General features: G+C 41.3%; 2 protein-coding genes and 1 pseudogene across 3 annotated transcripts in view; 2 read left to right on the top strand and 1 right to left on the bottom strand.

Annotated features, from left to right (window-relative positions):
* Positions 1 to 8729, top strand: part of LOC139759057 (uncharacterized) — a 71498-nt gene extending 62769 nt beyond the window's left edge. The window contains exons 3-4 of the mRNA XM_071680973.1: positions 2501 to 2594; positions 5061 to 8729. Of these exons, the coding sequence (XP_071537074.1) occupies positions 2501 to 2594; positions 5061 to 5182 (216 nt within the window). The 3' untranslated portion in view covers positions 5183 to 8729. The remainder of the gene's footprint in view (positions 1 to 2500; positions 2595 to 5060) is intronic.
* LOC139759058 (intraflagellar transport protein 27 homolog) overlaps positions 1 to 16897 on the bottom strand; it is a 225593-nt gene that overhangs the window by 204455 nt on the left and 4241 nt on the right. The window lies entirely within an intron of this gene.
* Positions 14846 to 15301, top strand: LOC139759270 (m7GpppN-mRNA hydrolase pseudogene; annotated as a pseudogene).

Below are 16897 nucleotides of genomic sequence, written 5' to 3' on the forward strand. Positions count from 1 at the left end.
TCTAACCTTCTAACATCACCCCAAACATACCTAACGGTAACATCTAACCTTCTAACATCGCCACGAACATCCCTAACGGGAACATCTAACCTTCTAACACCACCCCAAACATCCCTAGCGGCAACATCTAACCTTCTAACATCATCCCAAACATACCTAACGGGAACATCTAACCCTCTAACATCACCCCAAACATCCCTAACGGTAACATCTAACCTTCTAACATCACCCCAAACATCCCTAACGGGAACATCTAACCTTCTAACACCACCCCGAACATCCCTAACGGGAACATCTAACCCTCTAACATCACCACAAACATCCCTAACGGGAACATCTAACCTTCTTACATCACCACAAACACCACCAGTGGTAACATCTAACCTTCTAACATTACCACAAACATCCCTAACGGTAACATCTAACCCTCTAACATCACCCCAAAACATACCTAGCGGCAACATCTAACCTTCTAACATCACCCCCAAACATCCCTAACGGGTACATCTAACCTTCTAACATCACCACAAACACCACCAGTGGTAACATCTAACCTTCTAACATCACCCCAAACATCCCTAACGGGAACTTCTAACCCTCTAACATCACCACAAACATCCCTAACGGGTACATCTAACCTTCTAACATCACCACAAACACCACCAGTGGTAACATCTAACCTTCTAACATCACCCCAAACATCCCTAACGGGAACATCTAACCCTCTAACATTACCACAAACATCCCTAACGGTAACATCTAACCCTCTAACATCACCCCAAAACATACCTAGCGGCAACATCTAACCTTCTAACATCACCCCCAAACATTCCTAACGGGAACATCTAACCCTCTAACATCACCACAAACATCCCTAACGGGTACATCTAACCTTCTAACATCACCACAAACACCACCAGTGGTAACATCTAACCTTCTAACATCACCACAGACACCACCAGTGGTAACTTTTAACCTTCTAACATCACCCCCAAACATCCCTAACGGTAACATCTAACCTTCTAACATCACCACAAACATCCCTAACGGAAACATCTAACCTTCTAACATCACCACAAACATTTCCACTGGCACGTGTCTAATCCACAAACATCCACTGCCACAGATATCATCCCCCCCCCCTCCCCCCCCCACTGACACTCACAACGTCTCCAGCAGTGGCACCTCAGAACCCTGTCAGCCATGTGTCTCCAACCTGTGCCATGATACACCACCTAACCTCGAAATCACGTTCCCCTTCCTTAGTGTCCATCATGAATTTCCCTATTCTGTAATCAGGTCTGCCACCTAACCTAACTCTGCTGTGATCTTCCTTTCAGTTCACTGATAATGGTACCTCTGAAGTCTGTATTATGTACCTTCTAATTTCGTAGTCATGGTATACCTCCTGACCCTGTACTCATGGTGCTTCCTGACCCTGTCATCATGGTACCTCCTGACCCTGTCATCATGGTACCTCCTAACCCTGTCATCATGGTACCTCCTAACCCTGTCATCATGGTACCTCCTGACCCTGTCATCATGGTACCTCGTGAACCTGTCATCATGGTACCTCGTGAACCTGTCATCATGGTATACCTCCCGACCCTGCAGTCATGGTACCTCCTAACCCTGTCATCATGGTACCTCCTGACCCTGTCATCATGGTACCTCCTGACCCTGTCATCATGGTACCTCCTGACCCTGTCATCATGATACCTCCTGACCCTGTCATCATGGTACCTCCTAACCCTGTCATCATGGTACCTCCTGACCCTGTCATCATGGTACCTCCTAACCCTGTCATCATGGTACCTCCTAACCCTGTCATCATGGTACCTCCTGACCCTGTCATCATGGTACCTCCTGACCCTGTCATCATGGTACCTCCTAACCCTGTCATCAAGGTACATCTCCCAACCCTGCAGTCATGGTACCTCCTAACCCTGTCATCATGGTACCTCCTGACCCTGTCATCATGGCACCTCCTAACCCTGTCATCATGGCACCTCCTAACCCTGTCATCATGGCACCTCCTAACCCTTTCATCATGGCACCTCCTAACCCTGTCATCATGGCACCTCCTAACCCTGTCATCATGGCACCTCCTAACCCTGTCATCAAGGTACATCTCCCAACCCTGCAGTCATGGTACCTCCTAACCCTGTCATCATGGTACCTCCTAACCCTGTCATCATGGTACCTCCTGACCCTGTCATCATGGCACCTCCTGACCCTGTCATCATGGTACCTCCTAACCCTGTCATCATGGTACCTCCTGACCCTGTCATCATGGTACCTCCTAACCCTGTCATCATGGTACCTCCTAACCCTGTCATCATGGTACCTCCTAACCCTGTCATCATGGTACCTCCTGACCCTGTCATCATGGTACCTCCTAACCCTGTCATCATGGTACCTCCTAACCCTGCAGTCATGGTGCCTTACTAAACCTGTCGTGTGATCGTACCTGCTCATCAGGTTTGGTCTTCCCCCACAGACGCAGCACCACAGCGGACGGAAGCGGCACAGGACGTCAGTGTATGTTGTCCAGGTGCAAGATCTCCTCACCCACTACCCTGAGGCACACCTAGGTCAGTAGCACACACACAGACACACACACACACCCACGCACACCCACACACATTCCCACAAAGTGTTCCCAACTAGATTATAGTCGTAACGAGGTCTGTTTTTACTGTCTCCAGTTGTTAGGACGTCGGTCATGTATGTAACTGACCAATTTGGACACCCATCAATACCCTTCTTAAGTTAACCCAGCCTTCATTACTTCTTACTCCTGTCATGCCGTAAGTACAATAAAGAATGAGGTCAAGGCAATTCTATATGCATGTACTACTACTACTACTTATACTGCTACCCTTATTACTACTTATATTACTACTAATAAGACGGTATACTGAATTCAGGCAGGCTTTCGGCTGAAAACACACAGTTGAGCTGTTACAGGACTGGGAAGTCATGATAGTAACTGGTTGAGCAACCGTGAAAGAGATTAAGATCAAGGTGGAGCTTTGGAGAAACACATGAGTGAGTTGCATCTCCATTGGTCAAAGTGGCAGATGAATACGTAGTTTTACTCTCTAAATTTTACGGTTTTATACATATATTTTTCTAATGTTGACGACTCCAGTTAAGGTCTAAAGTCCACACCCAGGCCGATGCCTCAACCAAAACATAAGAACTATAAAAGGAAAAAAAGGAAATAAAAAGGAAAGTATCTTCGAATTTTGGATGATGGGAAATACCGGTCCCTTAAAATGCACCAGGTCATAATTATTGGGAAAGACATGAGAAGGTAGAGAGTTGCAAATCTTCGAGGCGTAGGGAAAGAAGCAGGTATCAAAACGGCCCACCCTTGAGTTGCAGACGGCCACACAGTTTGCCGAGTATTGCGTTGTTTACATAGTGGTAAGGGCGCACAAGCAGCCAGCTCTCGGGAACAAATACCAAAGTAATGCCTACAGAAGGGGGAAAGTGAACCAACACTGTGGCGTAGGGCATGAAGGTCAAGTTTAGTTTATTATTTGGACTCAACTCTTGTCAAGTAAAGATGCAGCGCTAGAATCACACTGTACATTTACTGATGATTCTTTTGGAACATCAAGTGATGAATATCTACGCGTTGATTAAACTATAGTGTGTAATTACTGTTTGTGTCTTACGGGGTGAGAGCTTTACACTCGTGTTGCCCCGTCTCTTAACTTTGTGTATAGATATATACGCTGTCTTTACTCCCATGTATGTACACACACAGACACAACCTAGCATATGCACCGTGCATGTGTGTGTGTGTGTGTGTGTGTGTGTGTGTGTGTGATAATTTCTAGTCACGTGACATTCGTGTGCGTCCAGCTATGCTGAGATTTCATTAACATTGGCGGGCGACGTGGATGGTTGCGCTTTAGTCTATAGATATCAAGGGGTATGTCTGTAATTAGATGCCATCTCTGTCACCATGAGATCATCGTAACCCCTTAAGCATGACGGTATTGCCTTCTGGCATGACAATCTGCTCCTTAACCTGATTCATAAAGGGTGTGGATCAAAGGCCGGACTGTCTTACCCATGAAGACTCGTACCTTCGTCCTCATAAGGTTCAGTATCTGATTCTCTCTATTTCCCTGACCTGGATGCTCAAAACCGAGTGTCGCAATACCTCTTGATTGATTCCCACATAGACATTACTGCTTAACTAACTCAAAGTCATATTAGAAAGCTTTTCTCTATGAAACATGTGAATGTCTTTCTCCTCTAACCACAATAATCTATGAGTTTCCTTTCTCTTCCACTATCACGAACAGCCTCGTTCAGTCCCAATGGTCTGTTGGTGTTTGAATTCTTTTGAAGTTCTACATAAATCACTCTAAGGGGCATATGATTACATTTCCACTACAGGCGCCATATTTCAAACCCCCTGATCACCAGACTCTAGTGAGCAGATGGGATTCAACTCCAATTAGATACACGACGGTAACTCTCTCTGTCTTCCATCATTCTCATAAAGTTTATATTCAGGACATGTTTCATGTGACTGTTCATATGATCCAAGTGCTTTGGAGCCTCATTTACATTAATCTGTATTTCACTCCATTTGTATTTTATTCTTGAAAAAATTAGGAACTTCCATTGCCATTCTAAATGCACTGTGCATTGCAGCCCAAATCCTCTGGAACTTAGAATCCATTCATGATATGTTCAGCCATCATTCTCTGAAACTTAGGATCCAATCATGCTTTATCTGCCAGTCAACATCCTTTGGAGACTTAGGATCCAATCATGCTTTATATATCAGTTAACATCCTCCGGAAACAGGATCCAATCATGCTTTATCTGTCAGTCAACATCCTCTGGAGACTTAGGATCCAATCATGCTTTATATATCAGTTAACATCCTCCGGAGACAGGATCCAATCATGCTTTATCTGTCAGTCAACATCCTCTGGAGACTTCAGAATCATGTAAGTTGTTGAGGTTTTCATTCATTCAGTCACTACTTCCTGTTGCAGCGTATATGATATCGTGGTTCATCTCCGCAGGTCGGCAGCGTGAGTGGTTCTCCGTGGAGGAGGCGTTGTTGCACCTGTCTCGCCACCGGCCGCTGCAGAGCGCTTACCTGCAACTGCTTCTGGTCTCGCGTCTCAAGGTCCCACCCACTTGAGACATCGCACCCCTCTGACGTCAGCCACTGGGGGGTGTGTGGGGAAAAAAACACCTTCTGCTGATCGCTGAGGTTGGATGATCTTTTTTTTTTTTTCCACCTCCTCAGCTACGCCGGCAGAGGTCTCGGGCGACACTGTAGACCTTCGTCAGCAGTCATGAAGACAAAGAAAGGGTGACTGTAAATGTGCTTCGGTTAGATGAGGGGGCTGCGCAGATCTGGAGGGACCGTCTCCTCGTAACTCGTTGTTTCGCCCCTTAAGAGGGATATTATTTATATACGATGGACTGAGAATGGTCAACTGCAGGTATACTACGTCAATGTCCGAGAAGTGTTTAACGTTAGACGCTGGCAGGAGGACACGTGTGTTTAAAGCCAGTGGACGCTTGCCACGTTCTCGAGGGCAACAGAAAATGTGCTTCCAGGGTCGACTATAAGCAGCAGGTTGGAATGCTGTTATTTTTCGTCTTTCTACAACTGGAAATACTGAGATTCAAGAGCAGTCTTGGAAACAGAATGATGCATAGAAAAAAAAAATTAGAATGAAATTCTAAGTTCATAGTGCCATATCGTGTGCAGGTGTGTGAACGTAACTGAAAATCTTTTGGATAAAACTCGAGAGTGCTTCTGGCGTTGGCAGTTGTAGTTGGGAGACGCGAACCAGGTGGAAGGGCCACTGAACCGGGGATAGCGGGTAGGGGGGGGGGGGGGAGATGGTGGTGGTGGTAGAGAGGCCAGCCAGCCACCACACCCACTGCATTGGCCCCCAACTGTGGCTAATACCACCTGTCACTGAAGCCCAAGCCTCTGCCAGACGGTGGCCAAGGTTGTGTCAATACAGCAGCTATCTTGGTCCTTTCGTTCCTCTCAGCACCGTCTGGTGAGGCAGCAGCAGAGACTGGCTCTTTTTTCCGTTTTTTTGGGGGGAAGGGAATAATTATTATTACTGGATGTTGGTGCAATGCGTCACCACTGGCTATGTTCTGTTGTGGAAGGGTCGACAAACAAAAAGAAAGGGAGAGGAAGAGAGAAGGAAATAGAAATCATTTGGAATGTAAATGAAACGTTTTGAGAAAATCTGATAAAAAAGGAGAAAATATAAGAGAGATTTTTGGTGAAGCGATGCGGACGTGTGTGAGTAGAGACAAGAATGCAACAGAAGCTGGTCTTATCACTTAAAAGTTTAGTTTAGACACAACATGGGACGTTTGGACCAAACCAACATTAATTTATAATTCATTAACAGAAAATAAAATGTATATATAAAAAAAAAATGTATCAGTGAGAGAATGGTTGATAGAAAACGACACAGCCTAATCATCCCGGTGTCTCCAATGTTTCATTTATATATTTTTTTCCTACCTAGAAAGTTGATGGTGTTTGTACTGTAAATAGTGTTTGTTGGTGTTTTATGTCGTGCATGAATCACACGAGGGAGTATTACTATCATGGGGCACTGAAAGAAAGCATCAAAGTCATGAATCAACAGAACCATTATTGTGATCAAGCAAAATCCTATTCTGGTCATATATTTCTTTTTTTTATATTCAATAATGATATTGGTCGGGAGGTGGTGAAGTTGACGGGAAAAAAGAATTTTATTATTATTATTATTAATATTATTATTATTATTATTATTATTATTATTATTTTTATTATTATTCAATAATGATATTGGGACGTGATGGAGTGGAAAAAAGTATTTAATTATTATTATTATTATTATTATTATTATTATTATTTAAGCATTTGGTTATTAGTTCGCAGACGCAGGCAGACTAGGCTGCATTTCTTTCATCACGATTGTCACTGAAGCGCGTCCAGGTTGTGAAGGTGAGGCTTTATCTTTGCCATCAACATTATCGTCAATGTGAAATTTAAGGATAGCTAGAAATTACCTCCACTTATATGACTGCTAGGTGCAAAGATAGATGAAGTTCCCTCCCGCACACGTGTCTTTGTTTATTGCAAAGATAGCAAATGATATAAATATATATATATTTTTTTTTTCTCAAGAAACTCTCGTTAGGTGTAAAGATCCTGTATATGTTATCCCATCCAAGACGCCCATCAGTGTTGGACGTAAAGTTTGATAGCCCTCCCCAACAAACTGTTTGTCACCTCCTCAACATCCACGGAGATGTGATCCTCCTCAACACCTTATCTCTGCTGATAAAATCCTACAAAAAAAAAAAAAAAGAAACCCTTGCAGCTGTCCCATCTTAATTTTCCATCGTTTGCTACATATAAATTGTTAAGACGTTCACCAAAGGCAGATACATGAGGTGATAACGAAAGCCTCTGGTTACATGCTATTCACTGTTGCAATACTAACTAGGTTTGACACACAGCAAGTACTGTATTTTAGATCTGCTTATTTTGAACAATGAAAGTTCCATAAGCAATAAATCAGGTCACTTGAAATTAATTCAAACGATGAAACTTTGTTATCATAATTGGTTTTCACTTTAGTGACGTATATGAAATTCAATCTTTAAACTTGTAAAGTTAGGTTAAAGTCAACCACTTAAGTTAGCATATTTGTGCGTTTTAATCGAAGATTATACAGGTTGTGGGCCTGCGTATCACGCTCACTGACACCCCCACACAGCGAGCGTTTGTGGTCTTAAATCATCTTGAACGTCTGAAGGTGTTAAGAGGTATTTCCCGACGGCCTAATCAGTTACCAAGGAGAACGAGCATGTATGCAAAGTTAAAAAAAAGTCTGGCGGCGAATATTAATTACAAACGCTAGTATTCATGTTGGTTGCCTGGTAAAAAATAACATACCGTAGAGATCGGGTGTTGTCCATAAGACTATATTTGGCATGTATGTGTCATGAGTCCTTTTTGGGGAGCATGTATGTGTCATGAGTCCATTCGATGTTTGAGCGTCGTCAGGTGGGTCCCGTACGATCGAGTTCTAACGGTCACGCCTTTTCTAACCGAAATTCATGTTGAAGGTCATTTATATGTTTGTCAATTGTTGTTGTCCCGTGAAATATTCATCCACACTGCTGATTAAGAAGCTCTGCAGTGTATCTTTCCCTCTGGTTCTCCCAAGTATGGAAATTTACTGTAGATTGAATTGTGTATTGATTGTTTGACAATAGAAAAAAAAAATACGTCTCATTATGTTGTACCCCACTTTAATGTTTTGTCGATATAAATGAAATAATCAGCCGTTCATTTTTTACCCACTTCATGTTACCAATTCACCCCTTTTTCATTAAACCTCATTTTCCATTTTATGTTTTCCACCTAGACGAAAAACGGTTGACTTATTAGGCATTAATGTTTATCTAAATAAAATTTTTAAAGAGATAGGATTGAAATCTGTCTCTACGTATTCCTAGTACAAGTAGTGACAGAAAAGAACTAAGTTATATATTTTCTGTGTATATATGTATTTTTTTACTATATCAAGTGTTTTACCAACTCTCATGGTTACAAAGAATATGTCAATTAGTGAGGTCATTTCCAACCCTCCCTAGGAATTTGTATACATTTTCAGCTATTTTGATATAAAGGAATTCTTTAATTATAATCTTTTATTGTCCAAAAAAGACAAAAAAACAAAACAGGGTCTTTGTTTTGATCTCATGGCTTGATGGTGACTTGTTAATTGCTTGAGCCCAACGCTCAGGACACTCATACCCCAAAGGTCGAACCGACGTGCTCGAATGTCGTAATGTCTAGTGAGCAAATGTACCAACAAACTCCCGCCCAGGATGTGTATAAACCTACCTACAGAATGTAGTGGAATAACCTGTATCATTTCGCACCAGGGGTCGTCATATCCACATCACACTTGCTCCATAGCACCAGCCCCAATGTATAACAGTAACCTCACTGTATAACACTGTATTAACACTGATCTTCGCCGTATACTATACCTACACTTTACACTCACCCTAACTGCACAACACCAGCCTCTCTGTATAACGTCACCCTCGCTTCACAACACCACATTAACGACAGAGCATACCTCTCTCTCAATGCCACAAAACCTACCCTCCCTCACCCCACACGACTCGATACATTACCATGGAAGGAGTCACTCCGAGTTCGTAAAGGATGCAGAATGGAATTCCCATGAACTCACAACATTATCTATCTCTGTATTTACATGATGTTTAACGAGTCTCATTTGGCAGAGTGCAATCTCATAGCAATCGAGAGGCCATATATTAATAGAAATATTCATCTAATGATGATACTAATACTATGGCGAATGTGTGCATACACACAACGTATTACATACACACACGCACACACACACACACACACACACATATATATATATATATATATATATATATATATATATATATATATATATATAGAAATCACACCTTACACTGACTACATTGTGACAGCATAATTGTAAGTACCGGAGAGCATGATGGGGTAAATGGTGTGTGATGGGTAAGGGCTACGGGCAACGTTAATAAAAGTGGATCTGATCCCTTACCTGGTGGTTTACATGAAGGCAGAGGATGACCCCAAGCCTCAGAGAATGGTTCAAAAACCTAAAACACACACACACACACACTATATACTACGAATACGTAATGTCCTACGTTAAGACCATGGCAATTCTTCGTCAGAATCTTTTATTACTATCTTTTTTGTCTTATGGGGGCAAAATCATCTCATCGTTTTGGACGATAAAACCAAAGATGCTTCAGACTAGGAGGAGGTAACTAGAAGCGAAGACCTCCTGAGACTAACCCTTTCACTCAGTGAATGTACAGGGCAGCGGCTGCTCAACACAATGGCTAGAGCAAAAGGGAGCACCACTCCTCCCATCAAGAATAATATGGCTCGGTGTTTATGGTACACGTTGCTATGCTCAGGATCTAAACCTTGACAGTCATAAACCCATTATAAAGATTCGAGAATGATGAAGATATGTAGTGGCTGCAACTGAAGGCATTCCAAAACTGATGAAGGTGTCACCAAACCTGGAAGGAGTGCGTTGCTGAACATTAAGAGAGCCAATGGTCAACGGGAAGGAGTCAAAAAGGCTGATATTCACCCTTGTGTATCATCGATAATAATTGTAGCTGTGGAGATGGTGCCATGCTGCGCATCATCTTCATTACATACATCTTCACTACAATTTCATCTTTCCTAGAACCATCAGGACAAATCAGTTCTTATCGTCCTTACATCCAAATTTTCATGTCAATCTTATTTTCATTACCCATCCCCTGCTCACACACAATACAACGTTCTGGGTCAGGCAAAAGTCTCTCCTCACTACATCCTCTTCTTCAGTACAACCTTCTCTTTATTACAACATTATGCCCCGTGGTAAATTCTATCTCCACTACATACTCATCATTAGGACACCTTTGTCATTCATTACATCCTACCCTTCGATGTACACTTATCATACCACCGTCATCTTGACTACACCCCTTCGCGCCTTTACCTTATCATCATCTTTACCACAACTGTGTAGGTCAGGTCGAGGGACACCTTCATTACACTCTCATCTTCACTACACGGTCAAATTTTTGTCAGGTAAGAGGCAGTCAGCATTACATCTTCTTTACTAAATCTTTTCTTTCTTTTAAACTATTCGCCATTTCCCGCGTTAGCGAGGTAGCGTTAAGAACAGAGGACTGGGCCTTTGTGGGGTATCCCACTTTACTAAATATCTAACATCAATGACCCTTAGCACTACACCCTCACTTTCACCTCACCAAACAATTCAAAGACACCCTTGAGAGTCAAGATATTAGTCTGTAGTACACCTATAGCATCGCTTGCCTTTGACCTAACACTTATGGGTTAGGTAATCTTTCCTACAACCTCAAATTCATTTGACCGTTGAATTATGTACATCTGAAGCCTGCGTGTATTTGACCTCATTACAACTTAGAAAGAGCACATACAGTTTCAGTCAAAGCCCATTTGTGCTACACCTTGATATTCACTATAACCCCTTGTTTATTTTACAACACACTCAGCAAAAATATTATTCGATCCTACTAGTAGGGTAAGGTCAAAGGCAAAATGGAGGACGCTTCACATGCTTTAACCTCATACCACTGGCCTTTGACAGGGTCCTTAAGGGTCAGCTTAATGTTCACTACAAAGCAGTACATAAAGGTGAGGGTGAAAATATGCAGCGGCTTTAAGAAAAAGTATATGAGTGGAAAAAGGCTAATGTTCCTACAACCTCATCTTCATTACAACCACTTCGTCACAATGATTTCTTCTTTACTGCTCCCTAAAACCATAGACATTGGATTTGAATCTTCCGGTTCAGATGAAAAGCTCTCTACTTCACCTTATATTCACTACTGACTATGGGGTCAGGTCAAACACATCTTTACTACACCAGAGTTAAGAGTGTTGAATGTCGGAATGAAAAACATGAACTGAAAACTCCAACAGCCGTAAGAAATGTGATACGCTTCTCCATTATTATTCACTTTCATGTTCACGGTTGAGGGACATGCCACCAAGATCATCATCATTACCCTATTGATAAACATAAAGGAACGTCTGTGGCCATCATAACTATACCCTTATCATCATAACACGGTTTTTGACTATCTTCACTACATCTTACTCTATACCCTAATCTTCAAAACACCTTTAAGGGTATATAAGATTAACCTATTTTCAAGAACTTGGATAAAGAAGTATCATCAATACGACCTCATCTTCACGATCTGTCTGTCTGTATGTCTTTCTCTCCATCTGTCTGCCTGTCTGCACGTTAAAGTTCATTTTCAGTACATCTTCACTACAACCTCATCTTTACCGTAACCTTTAGGACAAAGCAGTTGCTTTAGTCCTTACACACAAATTTTCCTGTCAAGCGTACTGTCAATACACATTCCCTGCATACACTTCATAACATTCTGGATGTTGCGAGGTGTGTGCAAAGGGTGAGTAATGACAATAAACTTGGCATGAAAATTTCGGAGTAAGGACGATAGCGATTGATTTGTCCTGATTGGTTCAAGTAAAGATTACGTAGTAGTGAAGATATGTTTAGTGAAGACTAAGTACTGAAAATAAACTTTAAAGTGACCCATATGGTTATTTTGAAGATGAAGTTGCATTGATGATACTTATATACCCGAGTCACACGACTTTTAACTATCTTCACTACACTTTATCCTATAACTTAATCTCCAATTAACCATTAAGGGCAAGATCACAGGCTCTGTTCACTATACACTTATCTTCACTATTTCCCCGTCTTCATCATGAGTATGGTCAAAGGTTTCCTCTCTGAAACCTGACCTACAATTACACCCTCAACAACTCTATCCTTTGACCTAGCTTGAGTCAGGTAAAGGAGTATCATCAATGCATATTCATCTTCACTATAACAAATGGGTCACCTTAAATTCCTTTTTCTGCGCATCATCTTCATTACATACATCTTCACTACAATTTCAACTTTCCTGGAACCATCAGGACAAATCAGTTCCTATCGTCCTTACATCCAAATTTTCATGTAAATCTTATTTTCATTACCCATCCCCTTCTCACACACAACACACAACGTTCTGGGTCAGGCAAGTCTCTCCTCACTACATCCTCTTCTTCACTACAACCTTCTCTTTATTACAACATTATGCCCCGTGGTAAATTCTATCTCCACTACATATTCATCTTTAGGACACCTTTGTCATTAATTACCTTCTAACCTTCGATGTACACTTATCATACCATCGTCATCTTGACTACACCCTTTCGCGCCTTTAACCTTATCATCATCATCTTTACTAGAACTGTGTAGGTCAGGTCATTGCACCCTCATCTTCACTACACGGTCAAATTTTTGTCAGGTAAGAGGCAGTCAGTATTGCACCTTTCATAGTAAATATCTAACTTTAATGACCCTTAGCACTACACCCTCACTTTCACCCCACCAAACAATTCAAAGCCATGTTTAGCATCGCTTGCCTTTGACCGAACACTTATGGGTTTAGTGAAGACTAAGTGCTGAAAATAAACTTTAAAGTGACCCACATGGTTATTTTGAAGATGAGGTTGCATTGATGAGACTTCTATACCCGAGTCACACGATTTTTAACTATCTTCACTACACCTTAATCTATAACTTAATCTTCAATCCACCATTAGGGACAAGATCACAGGCTCTGTTCACTATACACTTATCTTCACTACCTTCTCGTCTTTATCATGAGTATGGTCAAAAGTTTTCTCCCTAAAACCTGACCTTTAATTACATCCTCAACACTCTCCTTTGACCTAGCTTGAGTCGGGTAAAGAAGTATCATTAATGGAACCTCATCTTCACTAAACCACATGGGTCACGTTAAAGTTCCTTTTTCAGCGCAACATCTTCATTACAATCTCATCTTTCCTGGAACCATCAGGACAAATCAGTTCTTATCGTCCTTACACTCAAATTTTCATGTCAATCTTATTTTCAGTACCCATCCCCTGCTCACACACAATACAACGTTCTGGGTCAAACAAAAGTCTCTCCTCACTACATCCTCCTCTTCAGTAACACCCCTTCATTATACCTTTATGCCCCGTAGTAAATTCTATCTTCACTACATACTCATCTTTAGGACACCTTTGTCATTCATTACATCCTACCCTTCGATGTACACTTATCATACCACCGTCAACTTGACTACACCCCTTCGCGCCTTTAACCTTATCATCATCTTTACCACAACTGTGTAGGTCAGGTCGAGGGACATCTTCATTGCACTCTCATCTTCACTACACAGTCAAATTCTTGTCAGGTAAGAGGCAGTCAGCATAACATCTTTACTATCTAACATTAATGACCCTTAGCACTAAACCCTCACTTTCACCCCATCAAACAATTCAAGACACCCTTGAGAGTTAGGATAAAATAAGTCTGTAGTACACCTATAGCATTGCTTGACCTTGACCTAACACTTATGGGTTAGGTAATCTTTCCTACAACCTCATATTCATTTAACCCTTGAATTATGTACATCTTGAAGACTGCTGGCATTTGACCTCATTATAACTTACAAAGAGCATATACAATTTCAGGCAAAGGCCATCTGTACTACACCTTGATATTCACTATGACCTCTTGTTTATTTCACTACACAGCAAAAATATTATTCGATCCTACTAGTAGGGTAAGGTCAAAGGCAAAATGGAGGACACTTTACATGCTTTAACCCCATACCACTGGCCTTTGACAGGGTCCTTAAGAGTTAGCTTAATGTTCACTACAAAGCAGTACATACAGACTTTACTTCCATCTTCACAAAAGGTATTTTCATGGTAAAAGGTCATATATATATACACCCACTCACAGAGACAGACAGACAGACACACACACACACACACACACATATATATATATATATATATATATATATATATATATATATATATATATATATATATATATATATATACATATATATATAGACACACACATATATATATATATACATATATATATATATATATATATATATATATATATATATATATATACATATATATATGTATATACAAACTTATTTATATCTGTACTAAATATAACAAAGTTCACTCCAATTTCAAACAATCAACTTAACTATATTATACATATAGGCTATTACGACTGATGCAGGGTAAAGAAATTCATATTGATTATATAGTCCAAAGACCCAAACAACCATGGCAAGCTGCAAAGCACAGGAGGTTGTCTTTTCCAAGGATCTGCTGGATGGTATTTACCAGCGATTCTTCCAGGAAGTTCCAGAATCACAGATGACAAATGCAAGACATTTTTGCTCTCGTCTTGAACAGGCCCATTGGTATTATCTTGATGAATGTGCAAAAACCAATCACGAGAAGAAGATGACCCTCGTCTCATTCGCTGAGAAAGTTGTTAAACACTCAGATATAACTCCACCCACAGGCAAATTAGATGATCATATACTCGATTATAAGGAATATAAAAAACGAATCCCCACATACGGTGCCATACTACTGAATGAAGATCGTACGAAAGTTCTTTTGGTCAAGGGTTACAAAAATAGGACGTGGTGTTTCCCGAAAGGGAAAATAGATGATGGGGAAGCACCTGAGAACTGTGCTGTCCGAGAGGTTTTGGAGGAGACCGGCTGTTGACATTTCTTCCAAAATTGACTCAAGGGATTTCTTGGAAAGGCAGATTGGTCCGCAATACATACGTCTCTACATCGTCGCAGGAGTTCCAATCAACACCCAGCTTTCGACTAGCACCATTAAGGAAATTAAAGATGTGCAATGGTTCACCCTGAGAGAATTGCCGACCCATAAACATGACCGGTATTATGATGGAAGGCATGGTTCACCCAGTAAATTCTTCCTTGTGATGCCCTTCGTGAGGGACATCCAAAACTGGGTATGGAGGCATCATCGCCACCGAGCATAGTGAAAAGCATGTGGGGTCATTGAACCGGCTGTCCTTAATGGGTCGATGGGTCCATAAAATGTTTGCAGCCAACTATCAGTTGACATATGGGGAGTCGGGGTTCAGCAACAGGAGCTGCTAGGCGTCTTTTATGTTTACTATACTCTCGACATCACTGGCCTTTGGTATGATCGTAAATCACGAGCACAATATTCTTCACTGTTCAACCATTTTGGTTAAGCGTCCATATTTAAAAAAAAAAATTCCTTTTCCTTCTCTCGTCATTAAAAATCATCTTCATCTTCACTAACATATTTTCAACCATCCTGCCATGTTTTATGTACTATTGAAAACACCAAGCTGTTAACCTTTAAAATTCATGTCAAGACCCATCTTTCTTACTATTGTCTTACAATATCTATTTATCTTGAATGCAAGATAGATAGATGTAGTTGATACAACTAGGGGACACGGGGTACTCATTGAGAATGAGAACAGAAAACAGAAGACTCACGAGCCTTACCTATTGTTTATTTAGAGGAATTAGCGTAGGAGGTTACGAGTAATGGCCTTCTCAGTGCCGCCAAATACCCGTATGTCACTCACAACACGGCATTTCCACTACTTCCCTTTTCCCCAGATTGCGACTGGTCGATTTCCACAACAATACCTGGGTAATCCTACCGGCTGGTGATGGTCAAACCAGCATTACGTCACTTCCGAGTAGAAACTGCGAGTTAACACTCGCACTGGCAGACAGGTTCAGACACTTGAAGACGGTGTGATGATGCCAGACTTAATGGCGCCAATGATTAGGAAAGTAGATACGTTTCCACAGCTCCCGATGCACGCCATCATAACAATTGCTCCTTTAAAATGCGACACTTCATGATTACACTTCTTACACGTAGAAACAACTCTTCTACCACAGAATTAAATATGTTTGTCAGCTCGTTAACTGTAGGGCTGGTTACACTTCACGCAGTTCACATCATTAGAGAACATCATGTTCTTGATAAAAAAAAATCTATATATTTCAACGCCACGCCATCTTTACGATAATATCTAATAAGAAAACTTGGGACAGTAGAATTAGGCAAGATCATAGGCACTGCATATGGAAATGATTTCAATTTCAAGCGTGGAGCTGCGGAGGCCTACATCGAGCTGTGATTGGTTGATACAAATTCACACCGGCCAATTGGTATAGAGAACAAGTGCGCCTGCGTCACATTCTTGATCATGCGCACTGCAGCCTAGCCACCACCGTACGAATACACACGGGCTCTGTCGGACGCTCGTCACGTAAATAATGGTTTTAGCAAAGATTA

The sequence above is a fragment of the Panulirus ornatus genome, chromosome 32 (genome assembly GCF_036320965.1).
Source record: "Panulirus ornatus isolate Po-2019 chromosome 32, ASM3632096v1, whole genome shotgun sequence".
Lineage (NCBI taxonomy): Eukaryota > Metazoa > Arthropoda > Malacostraca > Decapoda > Palinuridae > Panulirus > Panulirus ornatus.